This window comes from Melampsora larici-populina, assembly GCF_000204055.1.
Source record: "Melampsora larici-populina 98AG31 unplaced genomic scaffold MELLAscaffold_106, whole genome shotgun sequence".
In the NCBI taxonomy this organism is placed as follows: domain Eukaryota; kingdom Fungi; phylum Basidiomycota; class Pucciniomycetes; order Pucciniales; family Melampsoraceae; genus Melampsora; species Melampsora laricis-populina.
The window spans coordinates 71485-91057 of record NW_006768870.1 but is presented as its reverse complement, the minus strand read 5'-3'; the positions used below and the strand labels follow the sequence as shown (position 1 = coordinate 91057).

The 19573-nt window shown below is 42.5% G+C and overlaps 2 protein-coding genes across 2 annotated transcripts in view; both read left to right on the top strand.

Annotated features, from left to right (window-relative positions):
* Positions 1–6449: 6449 nt before the first annotated feature.
* MELLADRAFT_114021 (uncharacterized protein) lies at positions 6450–8507 on the top strand (the record flags this gene model as incomplete). The annotated part of the gene is made up of 5 exons (XM_007418805.1): positions 6450–6478; positions 6522–7099; positions 7175–7623; positions 7706–7951; positions 8025–8507. 5 exons carry the CDS (start codon positions 6450–6452, stop codon positions 8505–8507), a joined length of 1785 nt encoding a protein of 594 aa, XP_007418867.1.
* Positions 8508–17875: 9368 nt separating this feature from the next.
* The window catches only part of MELLADRAFT_69712 (uncharacterized protein), a gene marked incomplete at both ends in the record, with an annotated part of 7431 nt that continues 5733 nt past the window's right edge, over positions 17876–19573 (top strand). The window contains 2 exons of the mRNA XM_007418792.1: positions 17876–18220; positions 18343–18862. Coding sequence (XP_007418854.1) covers positions 17876–18220; positions 18343–18862 — 865 coding nt within the window. The remainder of the gene's footprint in view (positions 18221–18342; positions 18863–19573) is intronic.

Here is a 19573-nt window from a genome sequence, read left to right as displayed (position 1 = left end):
TAGAGGTGTTGAGGGCAAGTTTGAGTTTGTGTCCAAAGGTTATAAAGCCACACAAACATTATCTGTTCACCGCATCCGCTTGCTCGCATCTTATTTCCTCCTCTCTCCTAGAAATCGTCAAGAAGGTCATTAAGTTTGCACGCATCTATTCCCTTGCTCCAGCCCCTTCGGAATGAATCATATGTATAATGATGAGAGGCCACCATCAGGTCAACGTCCACCATCAGGTCAACGTACGTGCTATGTTTATCTAATGTCATTCATGCCGATGGGGCCCAATTCTCATGTAGTCAATTCTTGATTTCAGGTCAAACTAATGGCTTCAACCGTGATGGCTCTTATGGAGGCTACTCCGAAGACACCGATGTCAACAACTTCAACACTCAAGGTTTTCTTCAGAGTTATCGCAATAGACGCGATGACTCTCTGGATGCTCATTCTCAGTTCAGCAACAACCAATATGAATATGTCGACTTTCCTCAATCATCTTTTTATGAAGCCTTCACTCCCACTCCCTCCTCCACCTCCACCTCCTTATCTCGTTCATCAACTCGCAAACCTCCGACTCGGCGTACCTCCGTCTCCACGTCACTCTCTGGTGCTTCAACATCAAACCGGGATCCTCCTACTTGCCAGTTGACCATCGAACCTGAAGAAGGCTCCAAACGATCGAACTACACTGACGACGCCCTTGCCCAGCTGTGCACGTCATGGCTTCACGTTTCTCAAAACCCCATTATTGGTAGTGATCAACGTCGCACTAAGTTTTGGGAGAAGATCACCACCCATTTCAATCAGCATATGGATAAAGCAAACCAACGCACGTTGAAATCCCTCGAGTCACGCTGGTCCACTCTCAATCGCAATATGTCTAAGTTTGCCAGCTGTGTCCAACAAATCAAGAGCCTCAAGGAGTCTGGAAAATCGACTGAAGACCAGATCACCGATGCTCTCGCCCTCTACAAGCAGGATGTCAAAACTTCTTTCAAAGACATGAGTAGCTACAACATGGTCAAGCACGCTCCGAAATGGCAAGAAAATCCAGCTTACCTAGAACATTGTGGTAACGGAAATTCAGTCGGGTCTGATCTTGACGGTTTGGATCTTGCGAGTGACATAGATGCCTTACCTCATATTGATCGTCCAACGGGAACCAAGAAGGCAAAGCGAGGAGCTGGTAAATCTTCACTCTCCGAAGAATTAGCGCCAAAGATGCTAGAGAATGCGAGTGAGGTTGCAATATCTAGCCGAGAGTTAGCCAATCAAGGGAAAGAGGCTCAAGCCACTCTGTCCAAGATGCTTGACTACAGCCTTCTCTCGACTAATCTCTCCTCAATCGATGAGTGTGTACGCGCTGAGTTTGAAGCCGAGAGGGCCGATATCATTCGCAAGCAACGTGCCCGCAGAGCAGCAGAACGAGCTCGTGAATAGTTCAAAGTTTTTCACTTTATGTTTCCTTTTCATTCAACTCGCTTGATTTGTTTCATTTCATGTCTTTTATTCTTCAAATCTTTTTTGTTACTTTTGTTACGTTGATATTAAGTCATTTCAAGTCTTTTGTTCATCTCTTTTTTTGGTTACTTTTGATAGGCTAGTTTTAATTCTTTTCATGTCATTCTTTTGGTCAATTTTATCTACACGCCTTGTGATCCTCTTGTCTATAGTTTCCACTCCTGCTCCTCTTCTTGTCTATAGTATGAATAGTCAATCTAACACATTTCATGTTAGACATCGAACCAAACCGTGTTTGATTCATATTGAGCCTCATTTTCTCTTCATATCCAGCCTCATCTGCGTATGATTACCTATTCTCAAATTGATTCACTGCGAAGCTCCATCACGCTGTGGTCGGATGTGCAATTTCATAGATCTTGGTTGGAAACGCGATTGAGGACTGCGCTTCTTGGGATGACCGCCACAATCATACGTATAAAGAGAGGCCTCCATCCAGGCTCCCTCCATCCACACTCCACACTTCACACTACGCCAAATTGAAAATTTACCGCTGAGTTTAGAAAATTGAGAAGACATAGAAAATTATGGAAAATCTGGGAGGGGTCAGAAAAATATGAAAAAATATTGGTTGGGCCCTTTGGTGCATTCCAATCATCTGGCATATTTTTTCATATTTTTACAACCACAATGCAAATAATGTCAGAAACCCAATTTTGGTCCAAAACTGGCAGGTAGAGAGACAGTGACCTTGCAACACCAACAAAATCATCAATTTTTCTCCAACACATGTAATGTCTTGACATTCTGAATTCCACATTCTGGATCTACAGTTTGTGTGCACAAAAAAGCTGTGTGTCTCCAATAATGGGTGAGATATATCAAGAGACGTACACAGCAGAAACCATATATAAGCATAGAAGTCATAACTACAATGGCTTCAGCACCTTAATAAACCTTGTAGAGACATCATGCGGCTTCCATAAATTGCAAGTGTTCAGATGATTGAACAAAAATACTCATATTTTTGTGCTTGGAGGTTTTTGCCCAAATATTGCTAGTTTTGGACCAAATTTGAGTTTCTGACATAATATCCCCTGTGAGCATTTTGGTTTGGGGAGACTTCAAAAATCATGGCAAAAATATGCAAAAATATGCAAAATGAGGGGACAGCACCCATGAATTGAATCATTATTTTTTCAAATTTTTCTGACCTCCCCTGTATTGGTGATATTTTTCTACAGTTTCAATTTTCTGAACTCAGCGGTAAATTAGTGATCTGGCGTAGTGTCACATCACCTCTCACAGTCGATTCATTGTGCATCTTTTCTCAATTTCTTTTGCATATAGTTTAGCCTACCGATTCTTTATTCTTTTCATTGCACATATTCCCTCTGAATTATCGAAAAAATTAGCTTTTGTTTAATTCATCTGCCATGTCGAACCGTGTATGTGGTGAAGTTATGCCCTGGTGTGTTCCCGTCGCAGGAGAAGTAGGTTAGTAAACATTCCGGCTTCAGTATTCCAATCTAAAATTGTAATCAGTTGCTAATGTAGCCGTACCAGCCTGTTGGATATGCACCGACTATGGCTACCAGGCTTCTCTGAGTCCTCGCGCTTTGCGCTATCTCCGGCGTCAAACGGGTTCCGAGGCTTTTGTAGTCCCTGCACGTGTTGGTCCTAGACGTAAGTTTATAACTGTACTGTTTGTCTCAAGTGGTATGCAACAATTAATATTGCTTTCCTTTTGCTTTTGCGCTGATACCATGCAGGCAATCGTACTCGTACCAGTACTCAAGTCACTTGATTTGGTAACAAACGGCGTTACATCCGACCGCGCCGAAGTTACCAAAAACGCTTGTCGTACTGCGAAGACCGAGCCAATAGAGAGATCAAGAAGATCTCTCAGAACAAGCGCAGAGACGAGTTTTGAAATCTACGTGAGGCGCTGATTTTGGTGGCCAGCTACACTGGCCCTTACTTGCAACACGCAGGTTATAAGAAGAAGGCCGGACTCTTTTTAAGAAGAGTAGGACTCGGTGAACACTTTGTCAAATTATCTGAGGATATCAAGTGGGAATGGCTTGAAGGGCGCATCATGTGAGGTGTTTCATGTGTTGAACATCTATTCTTCCGTATTTGTTGTCTCGCTATTTCTGTTATCCCTCAGTATATCATGAAGATTTCTTTGTCGTTGTGTTGATCGATCATGAATTGGTCTCGCCTCTCTTTGTATCATGAAAACAAATCAAGACTGTACATAGAAATGGCCATTGCTATATTGCTTTATACTACATGAATAAAAGAAAGGAAAGACATCTCTGCAAATTGCGCACGTATATATCACAAAGTCATAAGAACAACAAACCGATAAAGACTAAACAAAAGCAATTCATGTAGATACCAACTATAGACACATAAAAAAAATAAGAGAGAGAACTACGTGTATAAACAAAAAAAATAAGAGAGAGAACTACATAACCATCAAGAAAGAAATAAAATTGTACAGACTAAAGAAAAGATGAGTCAAACAAAAGCTAGAGATCATCTTCACTGCTCATATCAGTTAAATCTTCATCGTGATTGTGAGAATTCATCTTCCACAGGTGCTCGATCAAATCGTTGCGTAAGGCATAGTGAGCATCTGCATTGCGAAAAGCTTCGCGGCCTCGCATAAACTGAGCAGCAAATCCAGGAGGGCGACGTAGAGGAACAGGAGGAATCAAATCTTTGTCTTCCAAAAACTCATAGCCCGGGTTCCCTTGGTCTTCAATGATCATGTTATGAAGTATGATACAAGCATTCATAATCAAACATAGTGAGCACGGTTGCCACATACGGGCAGCTCCTCTGATTATGTGGAAACGAGCTTGCAGTACACCAAAGGCTCGTTCCACGTCCTTGCGAGTGGCCTCTTGAGCTTGGGCGAAATTCTACAGTAGAGAAGCCGAAGGAAAACAATCACACATTAGAAGAGTGAAAGAAACAGTCGAAATCAAGATAGGAGAAGTGAGAACCAGACTGACCGTCAATTTAGGAGTGTCAGGAGCGCTGTAAGACTGGATCAAAGTTGCCCACTTGGGATAAATGCCATCAGCAAGGTAATAACCGGTGTTATAGTCCTTGCCATTTACTTTGAAGTTACAAGGGGGAGAGAGGCCTTGAGAGAGGTCGCGGAAAAGATTGGATCGTTCAAGTACGTTAATGTCGTTATTAGCACCAGGTAAGCCGAAAAACGAATGCCATATCCACAAGTCGCGGGTTGCAACCACTTCGAGAATCAGAGTCGGCTTGCCCAAACGACCAGCAAAAGCTCCAGTGAGCGCTTGAGGGCAGTTCTTCCATTGCCAGTGCATACAGTCTAAAGATCCGAGCATTCCGGGAAATCCTCGTTCGGCGTTCTCGTCAAGTATGCGCTGGACATCTTTGGCGTTGGGCTTGCGTTGGTAATGCGGACCAAACAATCGAATGATACCGCTGCAAAACTTGAGGAGACATTGGATAGCGGTAGATTCGGCGATACGCAAGTATTCATCCATTTGGTCAGCAGTGGTACCGTAAGCAAGCTGACGCAGAGCCGCTGTAACCTTCTGGTGAGGCGAGTTTCCAGCTTGACCTTGATAATGAATCCGAGCATGAGGTTGATTAGATTAGATTACAATCGGGTCAAAAGGGAGCTGATGCTAACCTGTACAGTTATAACGCTGTGTAAAATACACGTCATCGTTTCCAAGGGCGTTCATGATGCGCAAAAACAAACGTTGGCTCATCCGGAATTGGCAACGAAAAAGCCCCTCACCATAGACAGGATTTGCCGCAAAGTAATCTTTCATCAATCGAGCATGACCGGATTCAGGATCGCGAGGGAGATTAGGCGCTTTGCCGGGTAGAGAGCCACCTGGACTTGGGCGAGTTTCTTCTTCCTCCAACAACAGCAGGGTGTTCAACATATCTTGAGTGAAGTTCGAAAGATTGGACAGGTGCTGGGAACGAATAGATGAACCAACTGAGTACTGGGCCATAAATTTGAGAAAATCTTCTCTCATGGTACTCATTATAGCGCTGAGGAAGGATGATGATATGACTAAGCAGCCGAGCAAAAGGTATAAAGTGAAATGAAGTTTAAGATGTATACAAGGCAGAGGGAAACGGACGACAAGGGATGGGGAAAAAGGAAAGAAGGGTTGGACACATCTATTTAAGAGGGGGAGTCGCCCGGTCGTGTGCTTGACTTTGGCTCTGACTCGGTGTATAAAGGCCGATATGGTGGAATTACGGCATACACAGACACCTATCTCCCTGTGCGCTATGGATTTTGATAGCTCCTTTGGAGCTATCTTCATAGTATTTTTCTCGATCGTTCTATGTATATAATATGAGGCTTATCGTATGTATCACACAGATTGACTATTATGGAAGCAAATGGCGTGCGTAAGAACGCGGAGGTAGGGTTACGGTCTGGTCCAGGGTGTCCGGTGGCCGTTGCCCTTCCTGAAGGGAAAATACAACGTGTCACACGTCGGAAATACTGCCCTGTATGACTGGTTGCGGTTCAGGACTGGTGGGGATGCTCTAAGGCTGACACTTTCTGCCTTCTTGACAGCTATCTCAAGATGGAAAGTCGACAAGTTCCATCATTCCTCGATGCCCTCCACCCTCATTGACCACTCTCTCCCTGATGGGCACCCCATTTCTCCTCTCTTGTCCAATTGCCTGTTTGTCTTGATCCATTGTCTCAATCCTCTTTCCTCCACTTTTGATTATCAGCTACCTGCTCCAAAGACATTCAACATCGGCCATTTCACGATGTTCAATCAATCAACACCTTCAAACCCAACCGCTCATGTCTCCTCCAATGGCTCTTTGGAGTTGAACAGCAACAAGTGTGTTGATTTTCCACCTAGAAACATACAGGGCCAGTGTGTACATAGATGGTTAGTTTATTTTTTCGATATCCTATTCCTCCGATTGGTTTGTGTTCATAGACAACATTATTGATGTTGCTACCTTTGAACGCTCAGGCCAAGTTCACATGATCCTACCCAACTCGTGTTTTACCATCAAGCCAGCCGGTGCCAATATGAACAACAACGAGAAACCCCAGCTTCAGCTCCGCTGTTATACAACCCTCACGGGCCTGGCTCACAGGCATTGGGTTTGATCTCACCTTTGCCTAGACCAAGGAATCTCCCTGTCAACCGCTCATCCGATACTTTGGATTCACATCCCTTCTTTCGACGTAATGCCAACATTTCAACCAATTCTCATCATGTTGGCCAAAGAGTTCCTCTTTCAAGCCAAACCAGCGAAATCAGTCATGCCTCATCCAAAATCCCACCGGATGCCCCAACCGGACTTCGTTCAAGCCAAACCAGCAATGCCGATGACTCTGTGTTTGCTATTGGATCTCAACCTTCCACCAGTAACAACGTGAACCATCACTTCAGAGTTGATCTATCCCAATCTCAAACTTCTCACCAAAGTTATCAATTCAGTGTCAACGATGTGATACCTGAAACTCCCCAAAATCAAATAGCCAGTTGGGAGTTATCTTTACCGCCTTCTCCAACCAATTTGTGGAACGAACATCAATCTCAATCTGAGATTGAGACTTCCGGCAAGGAGCCTGCCGTAAGCATGACTTTGGGTGAGTATTGTGCTATCTTTGGGTGTCTAGGCCAAAATTTTTGTCATTGATGGTTTTTTTGGCGCTTCAAATTAGATGGTCCTGATGAGGTGATGCACGGCTTGTGGCTTAAATATGTTGTTCATTCACGCCAAGGCGTGGATCCTGCTAGAGGGCCTTCGGCAGCTAAGAATCTGGCGCCAAAAATGTTTATTCACACCTTCAAAGCGTGCAAATTTGCAGTCAATATCAATAGTGACTCTTTCTTGGACTTGAAGGAACAACTTTTCGTTTATTCCGACCAAATGGGTAAAAACGCCAAAGGGAACAGCTTCATTTTCAAAGCTGCGGACGCTACCAACTCGGTTGCGTATATCGCTTACATTCACAGTCATGAGGTTTATAGTAAAGCGGCGGCGATTGAGCTTACTTGTGATGACGATGTCAAACAATTCTTCTTGGCTATCTCAACTCATCCAAAACAAACATCCGGAATCGACGTTCTAATGGAAGATCCCACCAAAAAGAAATCAGAGGCTGAAAAGGTAGTGTCATTACTTTTTTTTGTCTAATAAAACATATATAGTTTGGATGTTTTATTAAATGAAGTTCTGGTTCCTTTGATAGAATCTTTCCATAGGGCAACATCAGTTACAGGCCAAGAATATCAATGCAAACATGTTGACTTCAACTTTGGATCTTGCTCATGCCACTCCTGAAGACCCGGTGGACACAGATTTGGCGGCCCTCATGGTCAAATATAGCACCGCGAAAAACAACAATGCCGAGGGCTGGTGGGTCTACAAGTTCGATGATATCACCAAGGTGATGCCTATCAACTTCCAATTGTTGAGGATATGGGCGGAGCATATGGTAAGTAACTTTATCTGACCCTATCCTCATATCCCTAGCTGACGATATGTATCTCTCTCACTGGGTGGTGCAGGTTAAGGACCCGTCGGTCACCGTGGATAAGCCTCCAAAGGCCGAAGGCTTTGAATGGACGCATCTAAAGAAAACGGTCACTTTGCAGACCCCCGTGACCTCTGGCGGCTCTGCCATGACCCATCAACCATCACCAATAACTCCAGGAACAATCTCTGAAGCTCAAGGTTATGATATTGTTGTAGACCCTTACAAAGTAGACCAAATCAGGACATACACCACCATGGACAATTACATGGCCTTCGCCGGAGTTTGTGTTGGCAAGGTAGATGAGGTAGTTGCCATCTTGTTCGACCACGATATTGAGCGTTTCAATGCTTTTCTTTACCCTGAAGAAACCGGCATCAAAGACCTCGTTGAAATGGGAATTCAACATGGAACTGCCATGAGATTGATGAACTGCGCCCGTCGATTTTATCAACACGTCCTGAACGACGAAATCAAGAACCCCAAATCGCCTTTTGATTCCAGCATGGTAATCTAGGTCTCTGATTTACTGACCTGGCAATCAACCCTCCAACCCGCGATCTTACATTATTAGATCAAATCAAGTAAAATTTTACTTGATGTGTGTTTTCTTGAATTCAGTGATTTGTCGTCTGCTTTTATCTATATCACCTTTATAAAGAAGAAATGATCTTCAAAATGGTTTGTTGTTCTCTTGCCTTGAATAGTGAGTCCAAAAAAAGAAATTTCTTTCTGTTGTACGATTGATTTAAAAATCCATCACAAAATTCAATTGTCTTTGTCTTGATTCTTTTAAAATTGTTATGAAACCAAAATTTTCTCTATTTTACAAAACCATTTAAAACATGATCTTGTACGTCTTGTGTTTGAGAATTTGGTTTGGCTTTATCATAGCCTTCAGTTGTGCGTGTTGCTCATATGTCCTTCAAGTTGTCGTGGTGATTCAGAGATTGCAAAGTACCAGTTTGTGTACAATCATCTTTTGAAATATACTTGTCCCCATTTGACCCAAAAACGCCCCAAAAAAATATAACTTGTGTCATCAATTATGAATGATGACACATTACTTAGTCACTGGAGACATATTTGCACAGATTGGCCCTGAGGTTGGGATTATGATGTTTTTATTCATAAACATCATAAGTTTAGTAACCTAACTTCTGATGTTTATTTCTCACAAAAAGTCACATAAGATAATCCATTTTCAGGACAAATAACCTTATGAAGCAAAATGTATGCCATCACTTTTCATGATACTCACATGGTAGCAAACTTCAAAGGAGGAAACCATACGAATTTGAAACAAAATGAAACAGAGAATCAATTTGAAATTGGCCGTTGCTTGTTACTAATAATCATTTTCATTTAATCAAATCAAACCAAAAAAAGACCAATTATTAACAAGCGGTGGATAATTTTGATTTGTTTGGCAAAAAAGAAAAAAAGTAATAAACATCCTTTATAATTCCCTCTTTGGAAGAACGACTTAAGCATAAGAATTGAAATGGAAAGAAACATCACATCCATCTTACGTCAAGAATTTTGAAATGTAGTCTGAAAAGATTATGGGGATTGTCAGACATTTTGGGTTGCAAATACAATATCACTCAAACTTGTTTATTAAAAGAAGTAGAAAAGCAATCTATGTCATAGAACCGGAGGTTTTGGGAACATAGTGACCTGTCAAACTCAAGCTTAAATAATCCATGAAAAAGTGTATAATATCATCTATCAACATCTCCACTCAATCCCACCACTAAATTTAAAAAAATAGCTGCTTATGTGGCTAATCCTATTCATCAAACTGTTGATTGTATCGGTCCCAATAGTATTGAGTCGCATAACCGGTGGAAACAATGAGAGGCTGCATCAAACGCCTGGTTATTACTCTGCCAGCCACCCCCAGTAAGTAATCACCCTTGCCGTTCTCTTCATGCAGTTGAACACTTGTTCTATAGGATTAAGGTCAGGGGAGTATGCAGGCAAGTAAATTAATAAAACCCCTTTGTCTTTGCACAACTGCTTGATTTTGCCACCATGATAGATCTTGGCGTTGTCCAATATGAGAACGGAATTGAGCCCGGGGTAAGAGTTCATAACTGGGAGCTGCAGGATGTAGAACTCGACATAATGATCAGTATCAGTACTTTTACACATAGGTGAGGCAAGAAGGAAACTGACCAGTTTCCAAGCTAGGAAAAGCTTGACATGGAAACGCTCAACAGGACCTTTAACCGCTGTCCCGGCAATCATTCCAGCCTCACAAACCGCCGGAAGGATAGTCCAATGGTCATTTTCTTGGTAGGTGGTCGCACGGACTGTGTGAGTCCCAGTTGGAGCCCAACTTTTCTTTCCTGTTGCATCTCGGCCTCACACTGGATTCGTCTAAAGGACCCAGACAGATGAATGGGTTAGATACGGAATGCGAGGTGTGCCAAAGTGCCAAATCAAATTTCCAAAAAACAAATTTCAGAATCCCCGAGTCAGAAATTGACAAAACTGGATTAAACTTTAAAATTAACTCAAATACTGGTCTGAAACCCCCTGTATTTGGGATAAAACCACACTTTCTGCCAGTTCTCACGGTTTACTAACCACGGCTGCGATTTTGACCGCTGAGTTGGCACTTTGGCACAATATATACGTGGAAATTTCAAGGAATCAAATGTTCAACATGTCAAAATTCGCCAACTTAAAAAAGCACAGAAGGCAAAACATAACACCTACCACACAACAACAATACTAGCCAAAACCTACTTCTTCCACAATCATGATTGACCTAGTCTTAGGTAGCCCACAGCTTCAGTCAATCAACTGAAGAAAACTGGTATGGGTGTACCGCCGGTCCCCGGGTAGCTGCTTCAGACAGGCTACGTAATCCTGGTTTTAGGGTTGGACCACCCAGTGTTAGGTGGTCTACAGCTTTAGTCAAGTATACATACCAGTCCCCAGGTACTCTCTCCAGTCAAAGACCACCAAATCCCCTTTATTTATGGTTTGATCACCTTTGGTAAGGTAGCATAGACCACAGCCTAAACCACCTAAGCCTAGGTGGTCAAACTTTAATAGATAGACCACCTAGGCTTAGGTGGCTCTCTTCTCCAGTCAATCAACTGGAGAACGGGCCTAGGTGGTCCAAGTTCAATAGGAGGACCACCTAGGCTTATGTAGTTCTCTTCTCCAGTCGATCGACTGGAGAACAGGCCTAGGTGGTCCCAGTTTACTAGGAGGACCACCTAGGCTTATGTGGTCTTCTTGTCCAGTCGATCGACTGGAGAACAGGCCTAGGTGGTCCCAGTTTACTAGGAGGACCACCTAGGCTTATGTGGTCTTCTTCTCCAGTCGATTGACTGGAGAACAGGCCTAGGTGGTCCCAGTTTACTAGGAGGACCACCTAGGCTTATGTGGTCCTCTTCTCCAGTCGATCGACTGGAGAACAGGCCTAGGTGGTCCAAGTTCAATAGGAGGACCACCTTGGCTTATGTGGTCCTCTTCTCCAGTCGATCGACTGGAGAACAGGCCTAGGTGGTCCAAGTTCAATGGGAGGACCACCTTGGCTTATGTGGTCCTCTTCTCCAGTCGATCGACTGGAGAACAGGCCTAGGTGGTCCAAGTTTAATAGGAGGACTACCTAGGCTTATTTAGTCCTCTTCTTCAGTCAATAAACTGGATAGAGTACCATGGGACCAGTTCCAGGGCTTTTTCTCCAGTTTCTTGACTGGAGAAAAAGACCACCTAAGCCTAGGTGGTCTATCTAATAAAGTTTGACCACCTAGTCTTAGGCCTTCAAGGCTGTTGTCTATATACCACCTAAGCCTGGGTGGTCAAATTTGATTACATGGACCACCCAGGCTTAGGTGGTCCTCTAGTGATCATGTTTGTCATTGTGTCCTTTGATTGTGTTGCCTTTAATGAATTTTGTAATGGCAATATCAGTCATTGATATTGACTATGTGTACCATTGAGCAAAATCCCAGTCCACAACTGGTCACATGACCTTGTGTGTTTTGTTGTTTTTTATGTTTGTGAATTTTGACATGTTGAAAATTTGATTTCTTGAAATTTTCGTGTATTATTTGTGCCAAAGTGCCAAGTCAATGGTTGTAATTTGAGTTGCGGTTTGCAAACAGGGGAAACTGGCAGAAAGTTTGGTTTTATCCCCAATACAGGGGGTTTCAGACCAGTATTTGAGTTAAATCTGGTGTTTAATCCAGTTTTGTCAATTTCTGACCCGGGGATTCTGAAATTTCCAATTTTGAAATTCTATTTGTCACTTTGACACACCTCGCATTCCGTACATTTACTTGTAGTGTTAATATTTTGTTTAATATCTCATGATAACAGAGCGAAAACAACTCGATATTGTATTCTGTAAATGTACCTTGGATCAAGTAAGACTGGTCAGGATGGGATATATTGGAGGATCTCCGGTACATCCGCAAGCAGCATACTCAATCAGGCTGCTTAGGATGCATCATTCCTTCTGGAAGTATTGCACCGTCAGAACTCAAGGTTTTGCGCTTGGATTGGATGAATTCCTGGACGCAGCAAATCCGCTAATCTTGGTTGCAAAAACCAATCAGGCAAGTCCACTAAATACCTTTTGGATGGTGAGTATGCTCAGCTTACCCGTGTTTGTTTTTAAGCCTCGACGTTGGCGCAAAACCCTGTCTTCGGCAATTGATGCCTATCGATATATCCTACGGAAGCAGAAGGAACTTACCATATGTGCATTGTATCTCACCGCATTGGATCAACTTGCTATGAATTGCCCAAGATGTTTTGGGCCGCTTCAAGCAAAACCAGAGGCAGGTGAGAGTGATTATCATGTCTGCACAGATGGAAACTTTCAACATCGTCGTCACCTTGCTGCAAGCCGGGAGTATGAGGAAATGGAAATGGAGAATCCTCCTCTCTTCCTTGACGATAAGAAGGTTGCAGAGTGGAGGACACGAACTGGTGGCAAAGATCCTTGTGCAGTTGGGGTATGTACACTATCATCATCATCTGCAATCAAGAAATGCACAGCTGATACATATGTGAATGGAATTCACATATGTGTGATTTTGATTCACATGTGGGTGAATAAAATTCACATATAGGTGAATTCTATTCACCCATACGTGAATGAGATTCACATTGAGGTGAATTTTATTCACTCATACGTGAATTTCAATTACTTTTATGTGGATTGCATTTACGTATGGGTGAATAAAATTCACATATAGGTGAATACAATTCACGTATGAGTGAATAGCATTCACCTAAATGTGAATCTCATTCACGCATGGGTGAATGGAATTCACATATATGTGAATGAAATTCACCTGCATGTGAATCAAAATCACCCCTATGTGAATTACATTCATGTTCGTGCGGCTAGGGTGATCCAATATATGAAGATGAGACACAAACGTGTGAATCACCACGACAAATATGTCAGTTGCAGTCGAACACCTGAAGATCGGGGAGACCACTTTTTCAGCAGCGACGGTCTCTGAATCGCTACTATCGTTCCTTCGACTGCTAAAATCAGACATGGCTTTCGAACGGGGCGAACATTCCTGGATAACCCGGGAAGATCCTTACAGAGAATATAGAGTCTGCGGCTAACTCTTTTTTATAGGTTCCACCCCCCTTATAATAACTGGTATACTATCTCTCACTTCACTGTAGCCATACCAACAAGATTACTAGATAGTATGATTTCAGCTATGGCGGGTTCTTAGAGCGGATTTATTTTCTGCTTGTCAAATACTGGGGTTATTACCCTGAATTTGTGCGGATTTTCTATTAACGTCCTTACATTCAATTTCATTTTCTTTTCTTCTCTGGGTATGCAATTTGTCAATACGATATTTAAATATAGCCGTAGTTTAATATGCCTCAGTGAATTGAATTCAAGTATGGATGAATGTCATTCAACAATATAGGTGAATTTCATTCACCTATGGGTGAATAGAATTCACCTATATGTGAATGAAATTCACTCATACGTGAATTTCAATCACTTTTATGTGAATTGCATTCACACATATGTGCTATATATTCACACATATGTGAAAGACATTCACATGTGGATCACACTGGGGTGAATGAGTTTTTGGCTTTATCTGATCTGATATATATGTTTTCTTTTTTTCCTCAGGATCCGTGTTCAGCATCTCACACAGCAGCTTCAGACATACGAGGAAAATCTACATGGAAAGGGTGTGATGAAACAGGCCTTATTGGATTGGCTTGTAGGCATGATCACGTCCTGAAATTTGTGAATGTGGTTCAGAGTGGCGAGCGGTAAGGGATCCACTTCCACTGCATATGAGGGATGTTTTACAATTCTAATAATTCTTGCAATACTTAGTCAGTACTTTGTATTGGCATTGCTTGATCAGCTGTTGATAGATACAGCGGAGCCAGACAAACCTGGTAAAAGTTTTACGGTGTTCTATGATATTGGTTGTACATTTGAGAAGAGTGTTCAGAACGTAATTTTATTTCTGCGCTCTCAGAGGCTCATATAATATAATGGTTCTTACATTGCTTCTTGATTTGATTTGACAGCGTAAATATTTCGAGGCAGAATACAATCGTGGGGATCTCCGTTTTGCAACTAGTGCTTTCCATGCATATGCCCACGAGTGGTCTTGTCAGCTCAAATATAATCCAAGACTGAACGAGGGAAACGGATTGTCAGATGGCGAAGTTTGTGAGCGGATATGGGGGGAGAATTCTCCTCTGATAGCACCAAATAGATGTGCCACAAAGCAACATCGAGTTGATGCCATAGATTTGAAGTCTAGTCATGGAAATGACACACGATGCAAAAACGCAGGTGTGTTTTTTGTACATGATATGACAATACTATGCTGACAACTGGCTTTAGCTTTCTCAACTCAGGCAAAACTAAAGACGGCAGAAGATAGGTTTCATAAGGCATCTCAGACCCTCCTCAGCCTAGAATCTCAAGATGCCAGTTTTACGTATGGCTATTTTTCTGATCAGTGGAAGCGGCAGAGAGAGGTACAGCTGGCTGCCATAGAAGAACATGGAATACAAGAGAAGCTAGAGGAATATTTGGTGAAGCTTCTTGACCTGGAAGGGCAGGTGAAAGATGCTCAGTAAATTACGTCAATTTTTAGTTGGATAGATGTTTTGTTGATTTGTTTTTGTTTGTTTTTGGGCAGAAATGAGCTTTCACGTCTGCGAAGGAAGCACAGAAGAAATCGGACAGAAGCTGAGATGGACCAGTTTTTAACATTGCCATCATCAATTGTTGCACTTGAGAAGGCGGTTGCTGATATTACTTTGGAGTTGGGAACCCCTGAATTCAATCAACTTCGGGCGGCTACTGGTGAGTCCGGTGCTAGAGTTATTAACCCATTTGTCTGCAATTTGATTTTAAATGTGAATTTAATTTATAAAGGGGCAAAAGCGGAGGCACTGATACGTGTGCGGCTGGCCAAGATGAAGCTATATGAGGCTAAGGTGGGCATAGTAGAAGCGCAAAAAAAGTGGGATAAGGGTGGTCAAGGCAAGTGTTTTTAGTTTACCAGTGGGAAAAACGTGGAGCACAACACAGCCTGATGATGAATGAATTTTGCTTTTGTTGTTTTTGATTTGGATGATTGTAGGAACTAAAGCACAGCAAGGACTTAAGACTTTAATGACAAAGAAGCAATTGATGTTTTGACGGAAATGGACATCTTATGAATCTCAAGTGGCATATTACAATTCCATCCGTCCAGTAACAAGGATGGCTTGTCCATCTCTTGATGAAGCCAAAAAGCTACCATTTGAGGATGTCTTCTGGAATGTGGGCGCACTTTCTCATCCTACAGAGAAGTGGGCTGTAGATCCGCCAACAATTGAAGGTATTCAGGCTTTTTTACAGCATAGAAGTTGCAGTGAAGAACTACGAAGAATTGGCCGGGAAACACAGCAGATGGTGTATGAAGCTTTGAAGACTGAGGAGAAGCTTGATGGCTTACTTGCGTTGTGTAGTAGTGGTCAGTAGGAGTTTGTTTGATTGATTTGTCTTTTGATTGTCCTGAGGTTTTTATTCTTTCTCTCAGATTATGATCCAGAAGAAGGTGGCAGGCGCCTCATTGAATTGGTTCAGCCTGGCCAGCGTATATCAAAAGATGTTTGGGAAGAGAATGTGGGAGTGTTGAGATCTTTGCATGATGATCTGCGTCAGAAGCATTGCAGAACCTGGAGGATATGGGATGCAAATCTTGTGAGATTGCTTCGTAGAACCTATCAACACACAACATCAACAGCACAAGAAATTAACTCATTGATTAAGCGCTGGGAAGGATTGGTAAATAGGGGTAAAACAACCTGGGAGCGTATTGTGAAAGCTCAGAATATAGAATCAACAGCTCTGGATGAGCTGGAAATGTTTGAGCAAGTTATGTTTCATGGGGAGGATTACATAGGGCAGGTGGGTGACTTAGCAGATGAAGTGAATGAACTGTTCATTCATGATGAAGAGGATGATGCAGACATGGAGGAAGACTTTGATGAAAGTGGTTTAAATTAAAAATGAATTTGTTGGTTGTTTGTGGGTTTGGTAAAGGTAGAAATATTACAGATTAATTTTTATTACACCTAGTATTTAGTATGAGTGTTGAGTATTGAGTACCACGAGTGACAATTTGACTTCCACATATTTGATTCTATGTCACATCAGGGTGAATTCATTCACCCCAATGTGAAAGTGTATCACACAAGGGTATATAGAATCACCTCAGGGTGAATGGATTCGACATCATGGTTCACCCTAAGGTGAATGAATTCACCCCATTTCACCCTGAGGTGAATCAATTCACCTCTTGTATAGAATCACCTCGGGGTGAATGAATTTGACATCATGATTCACCCTGAGGTGAATGATTTCACCTCATGTAACTTGATCACTCCACGAATTGGTAAAACACATGTAGTCATTGAGTTGAATGGATTCACCCGAGTGTGATTGTTAATCACCCTTCTGATATTGGTAACCACCATCATGGGATTCAAGGTCAGACTAGCTGTTGATCATACTGATAAGTGCCCCGGTGAAAGTATTTCCACATATGAAATTTGATATCACATCGGGGTGAATGGGTTCACCATATGAAATTTGATATCACATCGGGGTGAATGGGTTCACCCAAGTGTGAATAGTGATTACACTTTTCATATTGGTCAATCACATATATAATCACACTTGTGTGATCTATTGTGACTGTGGGATTTGTTAAAAATATTTCCTGCGCATGTGAATTGAAATCACACTTGGGTGAATTGAAATCACACTTGAGTGATTTGCATCACGTTTGGGTGAATTGAATTTCCACTGCCGTGATTATACCAAATGTTTTTCATACAAAATGGTATACACATGGTAGTAGATCAACACGTGTGTCCAGCTTGTTCTTCATCTACGTTGGAGCTGACTCTTTGATCCGACGCGTCGGGGGCGTCGGCGCGTCGGTAGGGGGCATTCCGGACAATGTCGGATAGGGAATACACTTTTTTCAACGGATAATATCCAAAGCGTCTAGTAGACACAGGTGAATCTGTGCCATGAACTGCCCTTTATGACCATTTGACGAATATCTGTGCACTGTATTCTCAATATGTGAAATACCACTCTCCCAGTGAGAATGTCGTTGCCTCTATAGTCAAAGCCTAGCCAGTTTTAGTTTCACAATGCTCTGAGCGAGCAGCGCTTCAGAGCTGGGTAAACGACTAATAATGGGCGCATACATTGCCAGTTCACGGTGCCTCATCCCGGGCTAATACACTGTGCAGCACCCCGTGTCAATGTTGAAATAGATGATCAAGTAACAATGTTCAAGACCTGATAGCACTTCACTGACCCAGAAATCGTTCAACATGCATCAAATCGCGGTTCGTGCCCAATGGGAAAACAGCGAGAACTCAATTCAATTGCGATTTAGTAACGAGATCCCGCATAACATTGGACAATGCGTTGATGTTTGCGCCAAATGTGATGCCCTGCACTGGATCGCGGAGCGAACGCGCAATACGAGAACTATGGGACCATCAACTTATTCAACTTGCTGCCAAGGCGGTAAAGTGTTACTTCCCGAACATTACTTCGATTTTCCACCTGTGCCTCCGTTTCTACAAAATCTGTTCACTGGCAAAGACAATTGTACGCACTTTGCCTCCAATTGTCCACGTGCTTCCAAAGAGTTGACCGTCCTTAATTCCAAGGTAATCGAAACTTTCACGAAAACATACGCGCATACAATAACTGCCTTTCCTTTACGTCTTTAGGAGCCGAAGTAAATCACAAAGTGGACGGGCCCCATGGGGTTTGCTGTTTCAAGGTTCAGGGGGCACTTTACCACGACATGGGATTGATCCTTCCCAGGCCCGGCACAAGAGCCTCATTCGCGCAGATCTACGTTATGGGAACACAACTCGAGGACGAGGCGTCACACCGGAAACTTATGTCACGCTCGAAAGAAGTAGATGTTGGAATAATCGCCGAGATTCAAGACTTTATGTATGAACACAACCCGTACGCTCAACAATTCAGAATGGCCCATGATATCCTGGGCACGGCGGGCTCGATCTCCTTAAAGTTAAAATCAGTTACGCCGACTGAGGTGGGCTCTGAAGGTCACGACATTCGGACATACTGCCGACCCACGGTGAACAAGGTTGCCATGATTGTCGCTGGTGGGGGCGTAGTAGGGGAAAAGGATAGAGATTTGATCTTACATAGTGTTGATGGTCAATGGGAATGCGTTTCAGAGCAACACACTGGCTATTTACCTTTACGGTACCCACTGCTTTTCCCCTACGGTCAAGCGGGGTACGACGAATTTTGCAGAGTCCCAACGCCAAATAGTAAGTACAAATAGTGACTAAGTGCAAATACTCGCTGACATGAGATCATCGTAGATGACGGCAATACGGTTTCCTTGCTGCAATGGTTTTCGTATCTACGGAATGCGAGAGGTGTCAAGGTGACAATGCAAAAATCAAAAATCAAAAATCACAATTCCCGGGTGCGAAATTCAAAAATCAAAGACAAAACTACAGAAAATATTCAAATACAGGGCAAAAACCCCTGTACTGGAGTAAAAGTCATGGCACAAACCACTTTCAGACCAGGTTACGGCCCAAATTTCAGTAGATTGACAACTTGAAACTCAACATTTGTCACCCCATTGTTGCATTGACACAAAAAGTACCAGGAAAGCCACAAAAGAGGAAAACAAAATTCAAAAATCAAAAAAACAAAAGCCGAAAATCAAAAAACAAATGTCGATAATCAAAAAACAACAATTAACAAACCATAAACGAAGCCCCCAAAGATGAAAACTTCACATTAGATGATGAAAATTGTACAAACCGCCTCTCTACCTCTCTACCTCTCAACCAATCACACAACCCATACACCACACACCATCACCGATCATCTTATATTGGCCAGTCATTCATCCACATTTATCCATCTTTTGTCATAGTCTCCACCCATCCACCTTGTTCAACAAAACCTACACTACACTGAACTTCTTTGATTGTCGTCACTCTTCTTCATCCTTCTTTGATCGT